The sequence below is a fragment of the Raphanus sativus genome, chromosome 8 (genome assembly GCF_000801105.2).
Source record: "Raphanus sativus cultivar WK10039 chromosome 8, ASM80110v3, whole genome shotgun sequence".
NCBI lineage: Eukaryota > Viridiplantae > Streptophyta > Magnoliopsida > Brassicales > Brassicaceae > Raphanus > Raphanus sativus.
In genome coordinates this window covers 223,445-242,421 of record NC_079518.1, presented here as the reverse complement: position 1 = coordinate 242,421, position 18,977 = coordinate 223,445, and the positions used below count along the sequence as shown (strand labels likewise).

At 36.7% G+C, this 18,977-nt stretch overlaps 2 protein-coding genes and 3 pseudogenes across 3 annotated transcripts; all 5 read left to right on the top strand.

Moving 5' to 3' along the window:
- The first annotated feature begins 54 nt into the window (after positions 1-54).
- LOC108822024 (auxin-responsive protein IAA17-like) lies at positions 55-2,277 on the top strand (annotated as a pseudogene).
- Positions 2,278-3,528: 1,251 nt separating this feature from the next.
- Positions 3,529-7,850, top strand: LOC108822016 (uncharacterized; annotated as a pseudogene).
- Positions 7,851-8,023: 173 nt separating this feature from the next.
- Positions 8,024-10,041, top strand: LOC108822017 (uncharacterized). 2 transcript variants are annotated; one of them, XM_018595030.2, is made up of 10 exons: positions 8,024-8,186; positions 8,364-8,409; positions 8,514-8,551; positions 8,638-8,734; positions 8,818-8,859; positions 8,955-9,028; positions 9,232-9,274; positions 9,356-9,435; positions 9,528-9,669; positions 9,754-10,041. In XM_018595030.2, exons 1-10 carry the CDS (start codon positions 8,131-8,133, stop codon positions 9,853-9,855), a joined length of 720 nt encoding a protein of 239 aa, XP_018450532.2. In that variant the 5' UTR covers positions 8,024-8,130; the 3' UTR covers positions 9,856-10,041. The 2 variants fall into 2 exon arrangements, with proteins under 2 accessions (XP_018450532.2, XP_018450531.2); XM_018595029.2 differs by having other exon boundaries at positions 8,025-8,186; positions 8,511-8,551.
- Positions 10,042-13,336: 3,295 nt separating this feature from the next.
- LOC108822020 (monothiol glutaredoxin-S13-like) lies at positions 13,337-13,914 on the top strand (annotated as a pseudogene).
- A 267-nt stretch (positions 13,915-14,181) lies between these two features.
- On the top strand, positions 14,182-18,892 carry LOC108822015 (uncharacterized). The gene is made up of 13 exons (XM_018595028.2): positions 14,182-14,525; positions 14,797-14,958; positions 15,081-15,146; positions 15,241-15,387; positions 15,479-15,532; positions 15,624-15,812; positions 15,905-15,997; positions 16,080-16,214; positions 16,305-16,427; positions 16,567-16,652; positions 16,747-17,275; positions 17,358-17,435; positions 17,513-18,892. The coding sequence occupies exons 1-13, from the start codon at positions 14,337-14,339 to the stop codon at positions 18,722-18,724; spliced, it is 3,063 nt and encodes a 1,020-aa protein (XP_018450530.2). The 5' UTR covers positions 14,182-14,336; the 3' UTR covers positions 18,725-18,892.
- Positions 18,893-18,977: the final 85 nt, after the last annotated feature.

Genomic DNA, 18,977 nt, shown 5'->3' with positions numbered 1-18,977 from the left:
AGAAAGATTGCAAATAGTAAGTACGTAATAATAGTATTGCGTAGTGTAACATCGATCAAACTCGTGTCTGTAATCATTTAACCAAATATCTCTGATATACGACTTACACATGCAGCTACAACCTAGAGACAGAGCCGGGCAGCCCTGGGCAGTGATGCCCTATGATATATAATAGAGACTCATCTCATTTTGTATTATTTGCGTATTTTTATAAAAACCATTTTCCCATCTTCTTCATAACCTTCCCAAAGAAAAAGAAGAGAGACTAGTAGTGATGGGCAGTGTCGAGCTGAATCTGAGGGAGACTGAGCTTTGTTTTGGTCTTCCCGGCGGGGATACGGCGGCCCCAGTGACTGAAACCAAGATAGGATTCTTGGAGACGGTTGATCTGAATCTGAACAATGAACCTGAAAGCAAGGGATGATCTAAGACCCGTGACATCGTGGCTTCTGATTCCAAGGACAAGAGTTCATGCATGTCCCAAAGATCCAGCGAAGCCTCCTAGGAGCCAAGTAATTTTACTATTTTTCTCTCTTTTTATTTCTTTTCCGACATTCACTTTGATTTTTTTTCTTATCTATCTTAAGAGTTTAATAAAACTTTACCAAAAAAAAAACATTTCCTCCAAGTTATTATGCCTGAAAAATATAGTACTGTATATTGAATAATTAATAACATCTAACTAATTGGATAAAACTATGAGCAGAAGAAAAAATATTCCTAAATTGTAGTCACGAAACATTTTTATAAAGAATAAGTTCAAACTATCTAATTGGTGTGTTTATAGGTTTTTTTTTTCTTGAAACAACTTGATAGGTTTTTTTCTTTCTTAAATTTTTGAACATCCACCGGAGATAAAAGGGTATAATTCGGTCACCCGTTAGACCATACTTTCATGCAAATAGGATTTATTTGGGCGACGGCCACGAAAAAAATTATTAGGTGATATATAGCTTCCTACAGGCTACAGTTTAACATATATATATATATATATTTATTTATTTTTTAGTTTAACATATATTCACATACAAGTTGTTGGATCTTCTAGTTGCTTAGACGTGTTCTTGTTGACTGTGACCATCTTTGGTTTCTGTTGTTTCTTAGTCTTAGTTTTAGTCTTAGATTTTGTTTGCTCTGCCTTCTTTGTTTTCTCTGTAATTGCTGTCCAAAATTAAAATTGTTATAAAATTTAACATTTTACCAAAAAAAGTTGTGGGATTGGCCACCGGTGAGAGTAGTAGAAGAACGTGATGGGTTCGTGCCAAAAATCAAGCAATGGCACGGAGACGGTGGCGTTTGTGAAGGTTTCAATGGACGGAGCCCCGTACTTAAGGAAAGTCGACTTGAAGATGTATAAGAGCTACGACGAACTCTCTAATGCTTTGTCCAGCATGTTCAGCTCTTTTACCATGGGTACGTACACGTTATATAGAATTTATTTTAATATAGCTATATATTTATTACTAAATATATACTGCATCATGATAAATACTAAGTTTGAAAGATAACAACTCAATTAAAGGCTATAGACTTGCATAACTAAAATTTTATACATTATATTTTATTGCGAAGGAAAAAATGGAGGAGAAGAAAGAATGATATAGACTTCATGAATGAGAGGAACGTAATGGATATAGTGAATAGTTGGGACTATGTTCCTTCTTACGAAGACAAAGACGGTGATTGGAGGCTCGTCGGCGACGTCCCTTGGCCGTACGTCTTCTTCTTCGTCCTTCTTATTGATTACGTATGTTCTAATTAGAACTTTATTTATTAATCATTTCAGTAACCCCTTTGTTTAAATTTATTATTCTTTAGAATGTTCGCCGATGCATGCAAGCGTTTACGTCTCATGAAAGGATCTGACGCCATTGGTCTGGGTATGTATTTTCCACAATACTCGTGCTTAGTGCATTGTCTAAAGGGTTGAATATATATTGATTAATAGCCAAAGATTGTGGGAAATTTTAGTTGCTTGATAGTTGTAAAACGTATTTCAGCTCCGAGAGCAATGGAGAAGTGGAAGAGTAGAGCTTGAAGTTAAAAGATTAAGAGGTAATGATCATATATTGGATGAGTGTTAATTGTGGGCTTTACAATGAAAATCTTTGTTTCATATATATCTACTTTTTATTTTAATTGTCTGTTTTGATCTGAAGTGTATGTTGGTGTGTAGATACGATTTATATGCTATTATTATATGTAATGAACTTAAGTTAAATATGTGAGACGTCTGTATTGAACATGTGTAGTAATTTCGAACATCTTTTGTGTTTATCTTTCTGTTTTTGGTAAAAAAAAAATTTTTGTATGACTAGCTAGGAAAATGTCATATATATTTTATAAATGCAAAACACTAGCAGTGCTATTTTATTTATCCAAACATAGTTTCGAGACCGAATTAACTGGAATGACAACATACTTAAAATACATGTTAATAATATGTTACATTATGTTGAATGTAAATATGAAAATATGAAAACGAAGAGGACCCAGTTTGCTGGTATATTGATTTGTTGGTAATAAAATAGATAAATAGGAGCCATAGGGAAAAGAGGGAGCAATGCCATGTGCATCTTTATAGTAGCAATCATACGAACTCCAAAAACTTGATTATTAGGGTGTCAAGTGATGGAACACTACTTTCTGCCGGAATAACTTCATCATTTCGGTTTGAAAAGTTGGATTAACCATAGAGATGGAACGAAGTAAATAACCAATGAACCTTATCGATCATATCTCGATCCTTTGAGCAGAAAAACATCTTATCTTCATCCTTTGAATCATGCAGAATATGAAGATACAGATGTAGTGGGTTTGAGTTAGTGACTTGGTGCTAATGGCATGATTGTTCAACATTGTTCGGCTTGCTCAGCTTTTCTTCTCCCACAACTATGATTACATAGTTTGATTTTTTGTTGTTGTTTTTATCGGGTAAATAGTGTGCTAATGGCATGATTTCCCGGAGATGTTCATTAGGATCATCAGCAACTTGTTCAATGGTCTTGTGCTCCATATCGGTCTTGTGTGTGACCTATGGTTTCTTCTATATGTGTTAGCAGCATCGTCCGTCCTCTTTCATTTATATATACAGTAATAATAAATAGATGATACTCATGTTACCTTTTAACTTGTGTTGAAATTCGGAGTGGGTATTGTTTTCATTCACTACATTTTTTTTGTTAATATCTTTTAATTGCACAATTACATTACACGAAGACCACCACACAATTACATTACACGAAGACCAACAAAGCCTCAACCAGATTCAATATTCTAAAAATCGCTAGGCGGTGATTAGGCGTTTTATAGAAGATTATTCTTTATGCGGGTGTTTAGGCCAATTTTTCGGACGCTTAGACCAAATTTTAAATAAATCGCTTTGAAAAAATTATGTCGTTTATACCCGATTTATCGACTAAGCGTTGTCTAGACCGATATTTAGAACACTGACCAGACTTTATTCAAACTTCTCGCCGTTTATGCCCCCTGCCCGAGAAGATTACCTTTTTTATCAATTTAATGGCCCAAGAAGATTAATGGCCCAAGAAGATTACCTTTTATCATCAATTTAAGGGTTTGGGTTTCAATTGAAAACCCCGACGAAGAGGAGACGAAGGTTCCGATCATCACCAACCCCAAAACCCCCGACGAAGACGGAGGTGATTATTCTCTTCTATGCTTGTTCCGTTTGTGTGATTTATAGTTGAAAACTCTGTGTATTTGAGATGAAAATGTTGTATTTTGTTTGACAGAATTTGAGCATGGCGGAGGCGAACTTCAACGTGAATCGTAATCGCACCTTCTCTTCCGCTGTCAAAAACCTGACTAGGAAAGCAGCACTGATTAACCTTCAGTGCAACGCAGTCGCGGCTTTTTGCGGCAGTCTCTCCTGATGATGGGCGCCTGGTGTCTGCTGGTTTTCCCCAAGGGTAACCAATCGTTTTCTTTTCTTTCCCTTTTTGTAAAATTTTTCTGTGTATTCATGTGTATTATTTGATTCAGGTTCAACAACGCGATGGATTTCATCGGCTATGAACTGGCTGATGCTAACATGGATCAGCTCACCAGATACTTGCAGAGTTTGACAGGAGTCCTCCCGACACTGCTTGCCCGCCCATCCCAGGACCTGGATTACTTGCTGGAACGTCTGGTGGTTGTGTCTAATGCAGCTCACGAGGCTACTGACTTGGCATTGGGATGAGATGAGTAGTGGTGGATTTAGAGATTTTGTAGATAGATTTTCTGTTAACAAATGCAAATGTGCTCTCTCAATCTCTTGTCTTTTGGCTTTTTCAAGTTTAAATGTCAAATTTGCTACAAGTTTTTGAAACAGATATAAAATGTTCTGTTCACAAAGGTGTCCAAAATCTTTGTCTGATATTTCCTTGTGTTATTGTTTCTTGTCAATAATTGTGTGCGTGCACTTTTCTTGCATAATATGTTGTTGGGTGCTCTTACTAACTACATGTTCAACTTCAAAATCATTCTTTGTACTGGTCTGAGTTATTTAGATTACAACATGAGGTTTGTGGAGCTGCCTTCTGTTTCAAGACTCCACAGTTACTTACAACGCCACCTCATCTTTTATGTTGAAGGCACAGTCTTTAAGAGAACCAGAAATGGTGGTGTCGTCAAAAACTCCATTGTTTGCTTTGCTTACTCGGTGTGGTCAAAAACGACCATATTTTCAGTGGTCAAACAGGAGGAAAAGCTCATTCTCGAGATCAAAAGAACTGCTAAAACAGGGAATGAGGTAAGGTTTCCTCAACCATTCCTTCTCGGATGATCAATCTTCTTACAGGGTTAGGGCTTGGTGTCTTTAAATATGTCATTTAGTTTTTGATGACAATCCTCTGCTTTTAATCAGGGAGGGACCAAGATTCTTTCCCGGCAATAACTGATCCTGCTAAGCCAGCAGATAGCTAACTTACAAGGAATGCAAGGTGCCACTAAGGCGATGACAGCTATGCCTATGAGCAAAAGGTCATGTTCCTATTTAACACATATCGGATTTGCCCTTGAGGTTAACTTTTTGAGGGTCCTCTCGTTGTGGAAATAAAAACTTTTTGACTCCAGTAGAACTTGCCATATAGTCTAACTAGATGTTTTTCTGATGTTTCCAGAATATGAATCCAGCAAAACAGCCTGAGGTTATGAGAGAATTCCAAAAGCAGTCCGTAAGTTCTTTGACTCCATGACGCACTCAAACATAATTATTCTAACTAATGCGTATGGTATTCAGACTGAGATGTATGGTTGTTGTGTGCGTGCACTCTTCTTGCAGAATATGTTGGTGGGCGCTCTTACTACAAGCTCAACTTCCAAAGCAATGTACTGGTCTCAGTTATTTGGATTGCAACATGAGAGGTGTGCGTTTCTGCAGCTCTTGTTACCTGTTGGTGAGCTTGTCTCGTCTTTTGTCACATAGGTACTCTCAGTTTCCAACAAGGCCGCCTCTTTTATGTCTCTACCTTACTCAGCAAAGATTGGTTTAACACAAAACTATTTCAAAAAAGAAACCCAAGAGACATGGCTATGAGTCTGATGATTTTCTGGTTCATTTATTTACGAGTTAAAAGTGTATTATATATATATATATATATATATATATATATATATTTACTGTAGGTTAAATTTTGTGGATGTGATTGATATGAAATATATTATAATGTTAGTTGGTCATAAATATTTGTGAGCTTTCTTCTTATCTCCCTTTCTGTTGTAGAAAACTTCACATAGATCAGTCGGGATCTAATTGTAAACTTGTAGATTGGGAAATCCAATTGGTTTTGGATAAGTATAGGTAACTGAATTTAGGGTTTGAGATCTATGGTTAACTCTAATTTCTTCGAGAGGGGGACTTGTCTTTGTAGTTTTTACACGTCCTCTCACAACTGATTCCACTTAGTTGCTTCTGATTTAACTAATGATAGGGTTCTGATTGATTGCCGTTTAAAGCAGGAGCTCGTCACAATGTCACGGAACAAGGGTTTGGCGGAGCAAGATCTTAGTAAATTGGATGTAACTGTGCTTCATCCTCTGTCTCCTGAGGTTATTTCTCGACAAGCTACAATAAACATGGGTAACTTTTGCGTACATATCAAGGCTATTTTAAAAAAAAAAATATTTTCTTCTATATTAAGTTGATGTCAAACGAGCCAACCATTTGGGAGACAATAGTAGAAGCTAAAGACTTATAGTGTTATTATATCTCAGGAACCATTGGGCATGTCGCTCACGGAAAGTCCACTGTTGTCAAAGCTATATCTGGTGTCCAGGTAATTTTCACTATGCCCTTTGAATCTCTGCTGTATTGTGTTAGCAGAGCACAGTTATTTGACTGAAGTGTATGTGCTCACATGTAGCATTTGTATTATCTCTTGTTCTTGTGCAGACTGTCCGTTTTAAGAATGAGTTGGAGCGTAACATCACCATCAAGCTTGGTTATGCAAATGCCAATATTTACAAATGCGAGGATGACAAATGCCCTAAGACCTATGTGCTATAAGTGAGTTTTTGCCTGCACATTTGTTTTTGTTTTTTAATCTTCTAGTAATAGATTGTGACGGGAGTCTTAACAATGTATCTGTTATTATAGGGCATATGGAAGTGGAAAAGAAGACAGCCCACATTGTGATGAAACTATTGAGGCATGTGTCGTTCGTGGATTGCCCGGTATGATTAGTTCTTATGGCTCTCTTCATTTTTCTTAAACTGCTATTTTTCATTTTGTTGGTTCTCGATTCGTATTGGGTGGAGGATTTAAAGAGCGAGGGCTGAAATGGAAGTATTAGATTTCTCCACTCTTGGCTTTATCCTTGTTTTTGATTATCTTCTCGTTCTATTATTCAGGGACATGATATTCCATGGCGACTATGCTCAACGGAGCAGCCATCATGGATGGTGCACTGCTTCTTATCGCTGCAAATGAAAGTTGTCCACAACCACAAACATCCGAACATCTTGCCGCTGTTGAGATTATGCAGCTCAAGCATATCATAATCCTCCAGAACAAGATTGATCTTAGTCAAGAGAACGTTGCCATTAACCAGCACGAAACCATTCAGAAATTTATAATGGTTCGATTTCCTTCTCTCATGTTGCATTGGTTAGCTAAGGAATAGAGCTTGGGGGATTCGGTAGTAATATTTGTATCACATACTGATTGCAGAACACTGTCGCAGATGGTGCGCCAATAGTCCCTGTATCAGCCCAGCTGAAATACAACATTGATGTTGTATGCGAGTACATTGTCAAGAAGATCCCAATCCCTAAGAGGAATTTCATTTCACCACCAAATATGATAGTGATTCGGTCTTTTGATGTCAACAAAAACCAGGGTTTGAGGTGGAGTTGCAGGTGGAAAGTATCCTACGGGTATCTACTTCCTCTTGATCTCTTAATCTCTCAAGTACAACTTTTGCTTATATTACCTTCTACCTTCATCAAGCTTTGCATATATGTATCACAGTGTATAGCATGCGGTTTGTAATCGGCGTCTCTAACTACATCTATTTATATATTTGTAGGGTGTTTTGAAAGTGAACCAATTAATTGAGATCCGACCTGGAATTGTTGTGAAAAGACGAGCGTGGCAACCCAAAATGCACACCGATATACTCACGCATTATCTCACTATACGCGGAACAGAACGAGCTACAGTACGCAGTGCCTGGAGGCCTAATAGGAAGTAGGAACAACAATGGACCCAACTCTAACTCGTACTGATCGTTTGGTCGGTCAAGTCCTTGGTGAAATAGGCTCCCTTCCTGATGTCTTTGTTGAACTCTGATGTTCCTTTGTCGATGTACATAAACATTTTTTCAAAAAGAAAAATTGGATATACTTCTCTTCAGTAATGTTGACATACCAATGTTCTCCTCCAAGCAGACAGACTCAGTTTAATGGCTTACGGTTGGTACATATTGGGCTTAAGATAATAATCTTAATAATAAATATAAATAATAGCTTAAAACTCGTTAAATAATTAAGGAAAATGTCCTCTTAAAAAATATATGAGAAAAAAAGGAAAAGTAAATACGAATCTCGTCTCTATAAAAGAAAATTAACAGAGAGAACTTCGGTATCGTTCGTTCGATATTGAAGAAACGAAATCTAACGGAGGAGATGATAACAGTGCCGTGCAATTTCTGCGAATTCTCTTCCAGCAGCAGCAGGAGCAGGTAAGATATTTTGCTTGCGTATGTTTTTTCCGGGGTAAAATTGAGGTCTTTGGGGATATATGAAGCCACTTGTGATACTTAGGGTTTCTGGATTAGGGGTTTTGTTGTAATCAGAGGCGCTTATCTTTATGATTCTGCTGAGCTTAAGAAAGCCTTGACCTTTTTGTCCTTTTTTAGGTATGGATGCATCTCTGAAGAAGAAAGTCTAGATGAAGCAGCAGTGGTATGTAAATAAAGCACTTCCTCTTTTCAACCATTATCATCTGCTCTGGATCTATTTCTAAATTGTATTTATGCCTCTTGTTCCGCTTCTCTTCTTTGCAGCAGCTCCGGAAAGAAGTCGAGAAATTACGACTTTTGATCAAGTAAATGCTTCTTCTTGCATCCTTCTTCTGTCATGCTGCTTATTTCATTTTGGTTCATGGGTTTTCTTTCTTCATTCCTATCTCAGGAGAATGAATGGTAAAGACGAATGTGCTAGCTTCACCGAGCTGACAGAACTTATAAGTCATCTACGCAGTGTCCAGTGCATTGTACTGAGCCAACAAGTGAGATATTTGGATACAAGTTACTTGTTTCGAATACTTTTTTTTATCCACCACCCTTGTTTAACTATTTTATTTATTTACAGGAGAAGGTAAAGATAGAAGAAGTTGAAAGGCTGCGCAATGAGGTCACCATACATATATTTTTTTAGTTTTACCATCTCTCCCGATTTGAGATGCTTTCTTCCCAGTTTTTTGAATCGTGAAACCTATGACTTTGCAGAACAAGGAAGCTGAAGCTGAAGCTGGCCGTGCAAGGAGAGGGGTTTTGGTACCCTGCAACTCCACTATCGGCAGGTAATTCAAAAGTTCCTTATTTTATTTTGTTTCTGTTCTGGGGTTTGGCTAGAAGCTTGAATAATTTGCAAAAAGGGTTCCGTTTTCTTGGCTTATCAGCTTGGACTCTACCAGTAGGTTCTAAGTTCTGGCTGTCTTGTTTCATAATAGTCTTTTTCTTTTAATCATCCAACCAATAGTGAGCGTTTTCTGCATATCTACAGCTCTAAAGAAAGCCAGGAGAAACAAAGCCATGGATCACCGCTGGTGCGTGTCTACATTTCTCTCTTCCTTTTTTTCTTTTTCTTCCCTCTCATTGTGCCTTTACAATTTCCCTTCTTCTCGCAGCTGAGAATGAAGAGAAATTTTGAGAGGCGAAACGCTGAATCCTTTCAGAGCGAGTTTGATAGATTGTGGCTTTTGAACGAGTAATAACAAAACCCCATTTTTCTTGCTCTGCTAAAGTCTCTTCTTTGTTTATTTTACATTTACTTTTGGGTTCTCTTTTATTTTCTCACAGGAGGATGAATGGTAGAAAGCTTCAGGGTATGACTTCCATTGACCTGGCCTACCTTCACTCAAACATATCATGTGCTTTGGTGGCTTTGATGGGCCAAACTTCGGGACCAAGAATGGAACAAATGGCCATGCAGCACCAAGAGGTAATAAAATGCTTGTCAAGCCATGTTTAAGTTTGCAGTTAATCTAACTCTCTTCTCTTCTCCTTTTTTGTTTGTTAATACTAGGTACCAATCTCTAGGTTGGCTGAGCGCAAGAGATGTTCATCCACTCCCTTGCAGTTTAGACTTCTTCTCGTCTCAAGAAAGCTCAGAAGATTCCACTACTAAGAGGAGAGCAAGCAGCCAATTCCCCTTCTTAGTTTTAATAATATTTTATCTTTTATGTAACTGTCTGATCAAACCTAGACAATCTCAGGGTTACATTTTTTTTTTTATTATGTACTGTCTGATCAAATATTAACTATAATATCTGATTAGAGTTAATAATTCATTTTGATAATGTAACTTATCAGATTTCATATCCCACTATATATATATATATTAATTCCCAACAATGCAGTTACTATGTATAAGTGGTGCATTTGTACATAGTAACCAAAAATTGTTTTCAATGTTTTGGTTATAACTCATAGAATTCTCTGACCGAATCCAAATAGATAACCAAATAAGACATAAATTTAGAAAATCTTTATACCAGATCCAAATCCAATAATGAATAGAAATGAATATCTATCAAACATGTTCAAAGATCTCAATACATACACACACATACACATAATTCAAATGTTCAATTTAATGTATATTTTTTGGTACTAGAAATTTTAAAATTTTTGACAACTAATTTGAAATTTGATTACAAAGAAGTATGCTTTTGAAGTTATGTTTTCTACATTTATAGAGTTGTTTGTTGCTAATTTAATTTGTTTATGTTTGTATCTTCTTAATAAGATTTTGCTAATGAAAATTGCTTAAACTTTCCTATCTTTATATATTAAAAAAGAAGTCATGACTTCTTTCATGTGTGATTTTTTAATTTTGACCATCACTTAATTAGAAATCTTATTAAATGTATTTTATTAAGATTAATATTATATAGAATCTTTAAAATACTTTAATTATAATATCTTTTGATATCATTTCATTTTAAATATAAACATCTTTATTTAAAAATTCTAACAAATCTGTTTTAAAATATTTTTACAAGATCTTCATTTTTCGAAATTACACTTAAATATTTCCACTAACTTCAAAATTTGAAACTATTTAAATATTTAAATATTTCCAATCCTTTAATTATTTAAATTTAAATATTTAAATATTTCCACTACTGTAATCATGATATATTTTCATCTTAATATAAATATACATTTATATATTATATTTTTAAAAAATTCTAATAAGACTTAAACAATAATTATTAAAAATATTTTAATAATAATTTAATGTATTTTAAGTTATCGTTTATAAAATGAAAATTTTAAATGCTATCCTAATTTATCTACTTTTTAGTCATAATCATCATGTTAAAATACAATTATTGTATTGAACTAAATATGACAAAAGTATATTAAATTAGCAAACTATTTTACTTTCACAAATAAACTATTTATTTTAAAAATATAATATAATGACAGAACGGCTTAAGTTAGCAAACTATATTATACATGTCTAAAAATTAACATATCTTAGACTTTTGTATACAATAATATTATCTGAAATAAATAAGCATGAAAATATTGGTAAAAGAAAATCTATATTTGAAAGACGGATCAGAATTTAACACAAATTAAATACAAAATAATTTTCAAACATGTTTTCCCATGAATATATCAAGATTGTCAATAACTAAATGCAAATACAATAAGATAAATATATAATAAGAAGTAAATACATACGATTTTAAAACAACTAATTAGTTATAACATGTAAATTATTGTATTTGGAATAGTTATATAAACATTTAAGTATATGATTAATGTTAAAAACATATATAACTTATGTTATAAACAAATATTTATATATATAAAATGAAAACAAATACCCGCGGGGTTGCGCGGATCAAAATCTACTTTTGTGAATTAAATTGTGTACTTTCCAGAAAAAAAGTATTTTGGATAACCAAAATTGATTTAAATTGAATCCAAATTAAAACAAATATAACTAGGTTACGATGTGTTATTGTATTCGAACCAAAGAAATCTGAACCAAATCAAAACTGAATTTTTAAAATATTCAAATTGAGCTAAATTTCATAACCCAAAAAATAAAACTTGATTCAATCCGAACCAAATTCGATTGGACACTTGAATGCCTATGCCTAATTTCACAAATCAGTAGATGTGATACATTTATGAATATAACAAAAGTATTAGTGATGTTTGGATGAATGACATTGGCCTTGAATAAATGATTTGATTTTTGGCATTCTTAAGAGAGAACTTTACCTTTCTTTGTAGGATATGTTGGTATTCTTAAGAGAGGTAAAGTTCTCCTTTTTGTTTAACAAAATTGTTTTGTTTGAATCATCCATCTTGTTTTTTTTTTGTTTTCTATCTTGTCAAAGGTTACACAATGTCTCGCGGAAGGATCCACCTTGTTATATGGTCTTGGTTGTTTTTTCTAAGAGTAGTATGCTTGTAACTTATTGTTTGTATGTTTAATCATAAAATGTAAAAGACAATGTTGTTAATATATTGTTCCCATAGTGAAACAAAAAAATTATCATCTTATAATTTACATTAGATTCACCATAATTAACTTGGGATGACAACCAAGTAGTACAAAATTGTCAAGATCAATATAAAACAAAACTCTCAAAGTATAGATTTAGACTGGTACCATGCGTCGGATGTGTAGATGGATTAATAGCTATTAAACTAAGTCAATATAAAATAAGTTATTTGACAGAACAATATGCATATTTTGTGTATGCTCTTCACCGAGCACACGAGTGTATATCAGCTAAACAACACACACAATGTGAACTTGTCCTAGTGTCCTTATGTTTACTAATACTTATACATATGATCGGTGATCTCATCCGTAATTATTACCAATTATCGGTAGTAAGCCATGTGTCTAGACGATCTAAATGGAAATGGTTTCCATGCTGCCACAAGCTCTTCTTTTCTTCACATGTTTGTTTTCAGAACAGAGCCAAGATTCTACCACTGAGAGGAGGTTGTTCTCGAGGGCTGCTTACCCATAAGTCTAAAACAAACAACCAAACCAATCTGTTGACATCAGCCTCGTCGTAAGCCATTAGCTATGTCGTCGTCATCAGTTGTTTAAAAAATAAACTATGTCGTGCAAGTCATTGATTTTTCTATACTATAGTTGGTTAAAGATTACATTACCTTGAGATAATGATAATTATACTATAAACTATTGAGATGTCGCATTCGAGTTCCGACCGTGAGTCCAAAATGTGTCTTTTAAGATATTAACACTGAATGTCTAAAAATATTTGGATGATCTACACTCAACATTAATGATATTAATCACAAGTATTTTTTTTACGAGAATACGATTTACACATGCTTACGTTGATCCGAAAACGTAATGCTCTCGAAAAGACTCTATATAAATTCTTTTATCCAATACCAATCCAACCCAACTAAACAAAACTCTCTCTCTCTCTCTCTCTCTCTCTCTCTCTCTCTCTCTCTCTCTCTCTCTCTCTCTCTCTCTCTCTCTCTCTCTCTCTCTCTCTCTCTCTCTCTCTCTCTCTCTCTCTCTCTCTCTCTCTCTCTCTCTCTCTCTCTCTCTCTCTCTCTCTCTCTCTCTTTTCTCTTCTCATACATCAATAATGCAGAAAGCAATAAGACCATACGAATCATCATGGAAGAAGACCATACCGGGCAATAGCATCTTCTGTCCAGAGGCTGAAGATAACCATCAACATCATCATTATCATGGTTAACATCACCACAAAAGCCATCATCTTTAAGCATGAAGGAATCAAGCAACGTATTGGTAATGGAGAATGCTGTGGTGGTGTTTGCTAGGAGAGGTTGTTGCATGGGACACGTGGCAAAACGACTGATACTCACACATGGTGTGAACCCATTGATAGTTGAGATTGATGAAGACGACAATATCATTATAGGTGAATCGGGCAGAGCCGTGATCAATAAAGAGAAACTACCAGTCATGTTCATAGGAGGAAAGTTTTTTGGAGGATTGGAAGACCTGATGGCTGCTCATATTAATGGTGATTTAGTGCCTAATCTCAGACAAGCTGGAGCGTTATGGCTTTGATTGATGATATTAATCATCATAATATTTTTATTTAATTGTCTTTTTGAGCCCTTGTTGCATTATTTGTTAATAATTTTGGCAATGTTTCAACCTATGTGCATTAGTAATTGATTGTTATTATGTAATTATTTTGATCATAGAGAAACACAAAGAAAAAAAAACAAATTATAGAAGTATAAAAATAAGATTTTCTTGTAATGAATAGCTCCTTTTTTTTGTAACACAATGAATAGCTCCTTAAATCTGTATTTGTATGAAGTATGATTAGCTAACAAGTGAAATTGTATCTACTAATGGGCTTAAACTATGGGTTTTGATAAGTACAGCCCAATAAAGAAAATTATAAATAGTAAAATCAAACCCCTCTAAAAGCATCACCCTTGATCTCTCAAGTCTTTCTCTCTCACCGTTTCCAAGTTTAAACCTTTTACTCACTGTACTTGCCTAAAAGTTCACAACTTTTTTTCAATTATTTTAAGTAAATCGACGAACCCCATTGTGGAAGGAGGATCTGCAGTGACCGAGCATCAGTAGGAAGACGGACCCAGATGAGAAAGCAAAGGGCGGAGTCGGGTTCGGATACGGGTCAGGCCATCCAACTGGTATACACAGATGAGAATGGGAAGATGAAGACGGACCCGGAAGCAATCGGCGCTCTTCAGAAGCTTAAGGGTCCTGTAGCCGTTGTCTCTCTCTTGGGAAAAGCTCAACATGGCAAGAGCTTCATCTGGAATCAGGTTTCCCTTCTTACATTTTGATTTGAGGGTTTTAGTGTGACTTTGCCATTTCTCCCTTTGTTTCCTTCTGCTTCTTATTAGTGGAGATCAATTTGCATGCGGCCAATCATAATGCTTTGTGTTTTTTTTTGGGGGGGGAAACATTATGCAAAATGAATGTGGTGGTAGTGTGTTTGTGTATATGTGAATGTTATGTAACTTGGTTGCTCTCTTTTGATGTTGTCTCTTCTAGAGACTGTACTAATGACTGATTTTGAATGTTGATGTGTAGCTTGTTAGCAGGAGCGTTGGATTTGAAGTTCAGACTCTTCACAGGCCATGCACTGGAGATATATGGATGTGGATTGAGCCTGTGAAGAGGATTTCAGAAGATGGCACTGAATATAGTTTAGTCTTGCTCGATGTCGAAGGGGCTGACTCAAATTGTATAATGGTCAGTCTTCCTTTTATCTCATTAAAGTGTTCAAATCACTTAAAAATTAAGTTTCTAATTGTTGCTTGAGGGATCATCAGTTTCATCATGTGTTAAATTGATTTTTTTTTTTTTAATGTTAGGCTTCGCGCAGTAGTCAGATATTCGCATTGGCTATCCTCCTATCAAGCGTGGTTATCTATGGTCCGGTAAGTACTGGTCCTTCTTTCTTTCTGAATGAAGTTTCTTCTAGAACACAACACTTGGTGCTATGTAATTACGAAATTCTGCTTCATGTTTCAGACACTTGGTGTAGATGACATTGCACTTGATCTCTCTCGTCTACTTGAGATTAGCAAGCACGACCTCGACAACGTTGGAGAAGCTAAGGACAACATTACATTTTCCGGGCTCGGGCAGTTCTCTCCCATGTTTGTACAACTTATGACGGTAATATTCCCTTATCGAAATCCATTCTTTAGGGGATGTAATCAGCTACTCTATGATATTTGTGATTGGCTTTTAACTTCTTCATTATCAGGACATTAACTCAGAAACAGTGGAAAGTGGAGAAGGTGTAACTCAGAATAACAGAGTGGGTTGATCCGTTCATTAGCTTTCCTAATCAAGCCTCAGTCGCTTTATCTTTTTGTCTGATCAAATTTGTGTTCTCTTTTTGTGAACAGGTCGAAGCCCTACGTCCTCAGCTTCTCTACGGTGTAAATGATCTAGTGAAGTTTTTCTCTGAGAGAGTAAGGCCTAAGAAAAGAGGTGATAGTACCATCGTCACAGGCCCGCCTCTTGCTGGTTTCACTAAGTCTTTTTCAGAAAATGTTAACAACAGTCTCGTGCCTAAAATTTCTTCTTTATGGCTGGTAATGACTAAGCCAATTCTGAAAATTATCATTGTTGGTCATCAAATGCTTTTGCTTATTCTGAAGCTGCATAATCTGTGTGTTTCTTGCAGTCTGTAGAGGAACTAGAAGGTAGGAAGGCTCGTGATACAGCAACTGAGGTATATATGTCGTCTTTGGAGCGTGCAGAGACTCCCGAAGATGATGTAAGTTTTGATTCATGTAACACTCAGAAATCATCCATGGATGCACTAGTAAGATAAACTGTTTTAACATTATGATCTGCAGTCGATGCTAATAGAAGCACACAACAAGGCGGTTATCGAAGCTTTAACCTCGTTTTGTGAATCTTCCATTGGAAACGCTCAAGTAAAACAGAAATACAAAAGTGAACTTTGGAGTTTCTTTGCAAAATCATTTGAGGTCAGGTCCCTCTCCCTCTCTCTCTCTCTTTATTTATCTCTTGATACTGTTTTGCCATTAAGTCAGCTAAATAGTGTGTTTTTATGTCAGGATCACAAGAGAGTGGCAGATATGGTGGCGTATTCAAGATGTTGTACTGCTATAGAAGATATGGGCAAGAAACTATGGGCATTGCCTTGTTCTCGTGATGCTAATAGCAGCGATATGATCAAGGTTCTCTCTTCTTTTTTTTTTCCCGTCTAAACACTTAATTTTCCGTCACAATGTAGACATGGTAAAGCCTGAAGCACTCTTAGCCATTGAAACAAGTCTTGCTTTCATTATAACAATGTTGGTAATCTATATGAAACAGGCCCTTGAAACTGCTGTTGCAGAGTATGAAGTATCTATAAATGGTCCTATGAAGTGGCAGACACTTTCTTCTTTTCTGAAAAAGAGGTTCTCTCGTTATGTTTACATTACATTACTCGTTTATTTAAATATGTTTGGTCTTCAAGGGAAAAATTAACCTTTCTCAGTGCTTATTTACCAGTATACAGGACATTTGCGTCCATCGCAGAGGGGATCAAATGGATGAACTTCTTTCAGAGAACTCCAAACTCAAGCTGCAACACCGTTCCATGGAAAGCACGATGGATCTGCTCAAGAAACAGCTTGAAGGAGGAGGGAAAATGAGGAAGGAGTATCAGAAGCAACTCGAGGGGGCCATTGATGACATGAATAAGCTCTCAGACCAGTTCAAAAACCGGATTCACGACCTGGAGAGTAAATGCAAGTCGGTTCACGATGAACACTCAAAGCTCATGGAGGTGCTCGGGTCTACAAGACTCGAGGCTGCTGAGTGGAAACGCAAGTACGAGGGGACGTTGGATGAGAATGGAGCGAGCAATGGTCGAGTAGTAGATGCAAAAGCCATCGATTGGAAAATTAAGTACGAGAACATTATGAGTGAGCAAAAGGCTGTGTCAGAGAAGATAGCTGAAATGGAAGAGAGGTTGAAGCAAGTTTCAGCCGCGGAAGATGGGATGCGAGCTGAACTCTCCCGTGTTTTGGATGAAAAGGTAATAGCTTTAACTATTTGCTCTGTTTCGTAGTGGAACTGATAAAAGTTGTGACTCTGTTTCTTTTGGTTAATGATATTAGGAGAAGGTGATCACTGAGAAAGATGCAAAGCTTGCGACTTTGGAGCAGCTACTGTCCTCTACACGTTCTGAACTAAAGGTGAGCTTCTTTGAAAGATTGGAGGAGCTCATAAGAAGCAGTGCCGTTGACTCTGTTTATTGTTGTTTACTTTGCAGAAAAGTGAGTTGAAGGTGAAGGAATGTTGTATGGAAGCAAAAGAGTTAAGACTTCGAGTCTCTGATCTAAATGAGAAGTGCGAATCGGTGAAGTCCGCAGCAGCTGAATTGCGTGAAACTGAGACGCATGCGTTAAAACAGGAGAGAGATTATTTAGAGGAGAAGCATCTTTCGCACATGGAGGAACTTGGAAAGCTCTGTCTTCGGCTAGAAGGTGCGGAAAGCGAGGCTTCGTCTGCTAAGAAACTTGTAGATTCGTTGAGAGTGGAAGCTGAATCAGCACGGGATAACGAGAAAAGTCTCCAGGCGTCGCTTGTGGAGAAGTGCATCGAGATTGACAGAGCTAAGAGCCGTATCCAAGAGCTTGAGAAGGTGTGCTCGAAGCTCGACAGTGAAGCTTCAGCATCTAAGGAACTTGTGGAGTCGATGAAAAGGGAAGCGGAAGCCTTACGGATGAATGTGAACGAGCTCCAGGCATCGTTGCAGGACAAATGGGTTGAAATAGATCAAGCTAAGTGCCGCGGCATAGAAGAAGAAGTCGAAAAGATCAGCTTCAAGCTAAAAGATGCGGAAGAAGAAGCTGCAGCGGCCAAAGAGCTTGCGAGTTCGATGAAAACAGAGGTGGAATCAGCCCGATGCAACGAAGGCAAGCTCCAGGCGTTGCTGCAGGAGAAAAGCATGGAGATTGACAGAGCTAATGATCTTATCGTAAATCTGGAGAAACAGAAGGTGGCACTGTCTGAAACGTTGGAGAAAAGAGCGAAACAAAACGAAGAAGCGGTTGCTGAGTGGCACAGAATCATCAGCTCCGAGAAGGAAAAGAACATGCGGGTGGTGAATACGATGCAGCGAGTGGACTCTTTTATGGTTTCAGATGAAGCAACACCACTGCAGCGCGTGAAGCGTTTGAAGGTGGAAGCAAGTATAACCTCTTCGGGTTCGGTTTTCGCGGGAGAGACAGAAGAAGAAGACGCGGCTTCACAGGAGAGCGGGAGAGCTATGAGTGCAATGACACCGAGAAGATGCACGAGCAGCACTGGAGGTGGAGGAGCGTCGTCTTCGTCCACAGGCATGGATCATTCGAAATACACGATGAAGAAGCTGAGAGATGAGATACTGAAACACGGGTTTGGAGCTGAGTTGGTTGGGTTGAAGAACGCTAGAAAGAGCGTGTTGGTCGAGCTCTACGAACGATGCGTTCTGCGTAAGTAACAGAGGTGACAACATGAAACAAAAAAACATAACTCTCTGTTCTTGTTTTTTTTTTGAAATGGGCAAGTATCATATATGGGCTGGCTTGTTAAAAAACTTTCGAACCTTGTGAAAACACTGTGAAATTTCCCTTATTATATTTTCCGAAAATGTTAATTTTAGTAGTAATTATGTTTCTCAACCAGAGTATTGTCTCTAATTTTTGTAATGAAATATTAAATCATTTTCCCATAACATAACACTGGTGATGCGA

What these genes read in the sequence shown, in the direction of transcription:
- LOC108822015 (XM_018595028.2), top strand. Translation starts at nt 14,337, where the DNA reads ATGAGAAAGCAAAGGGCGGAGTCGGGTTCGGATACGGGTCAGGCCATC. An exon ending in CAGAGACTCCCGAAGATGAT is followed by an intron (nt 15,998 to 16,079) that starts GTAAGTTTTGAT and finishes TATGATCTGCAG; the next exon opens with TCGATGCTAATAGAAGCACA. An exon ending in CCCGTGTTTTGGATGAAAAG is followed by an intron (nt 17,276 to 17,357) that starts GTAATAGCTTTA and finishes TAATGATATTAG; the next exon opens with GAGAAGGTGATCACTGAGAA.
- LOC108822017 (XM_018595029.2), top strand. Translation starts at nt 8,131, where the DNA reads ATGATAACAGTGCCGTGCAATTTCTGCGAATTCTCTTCCAGCAGCAGC. An exon ending in GTCTAGATGAAGCAGCAGTG is followed by an intron (nt 8,410 to 8,510) that starts GTATGTAAATAA and finishes TCTTCTTTGCAG; the next exon opens with CAGCTCCGGAAAGAAGTCGA. An exon ending in TGGCCATGCAGCACCAAGAG is followed by an intron (nt 9,670 to 9,753) that starts GTAATAAAATGC and finishes TGTTAATACTAG; the next exon opens with GTACCAATCTCTAGGTTGGC.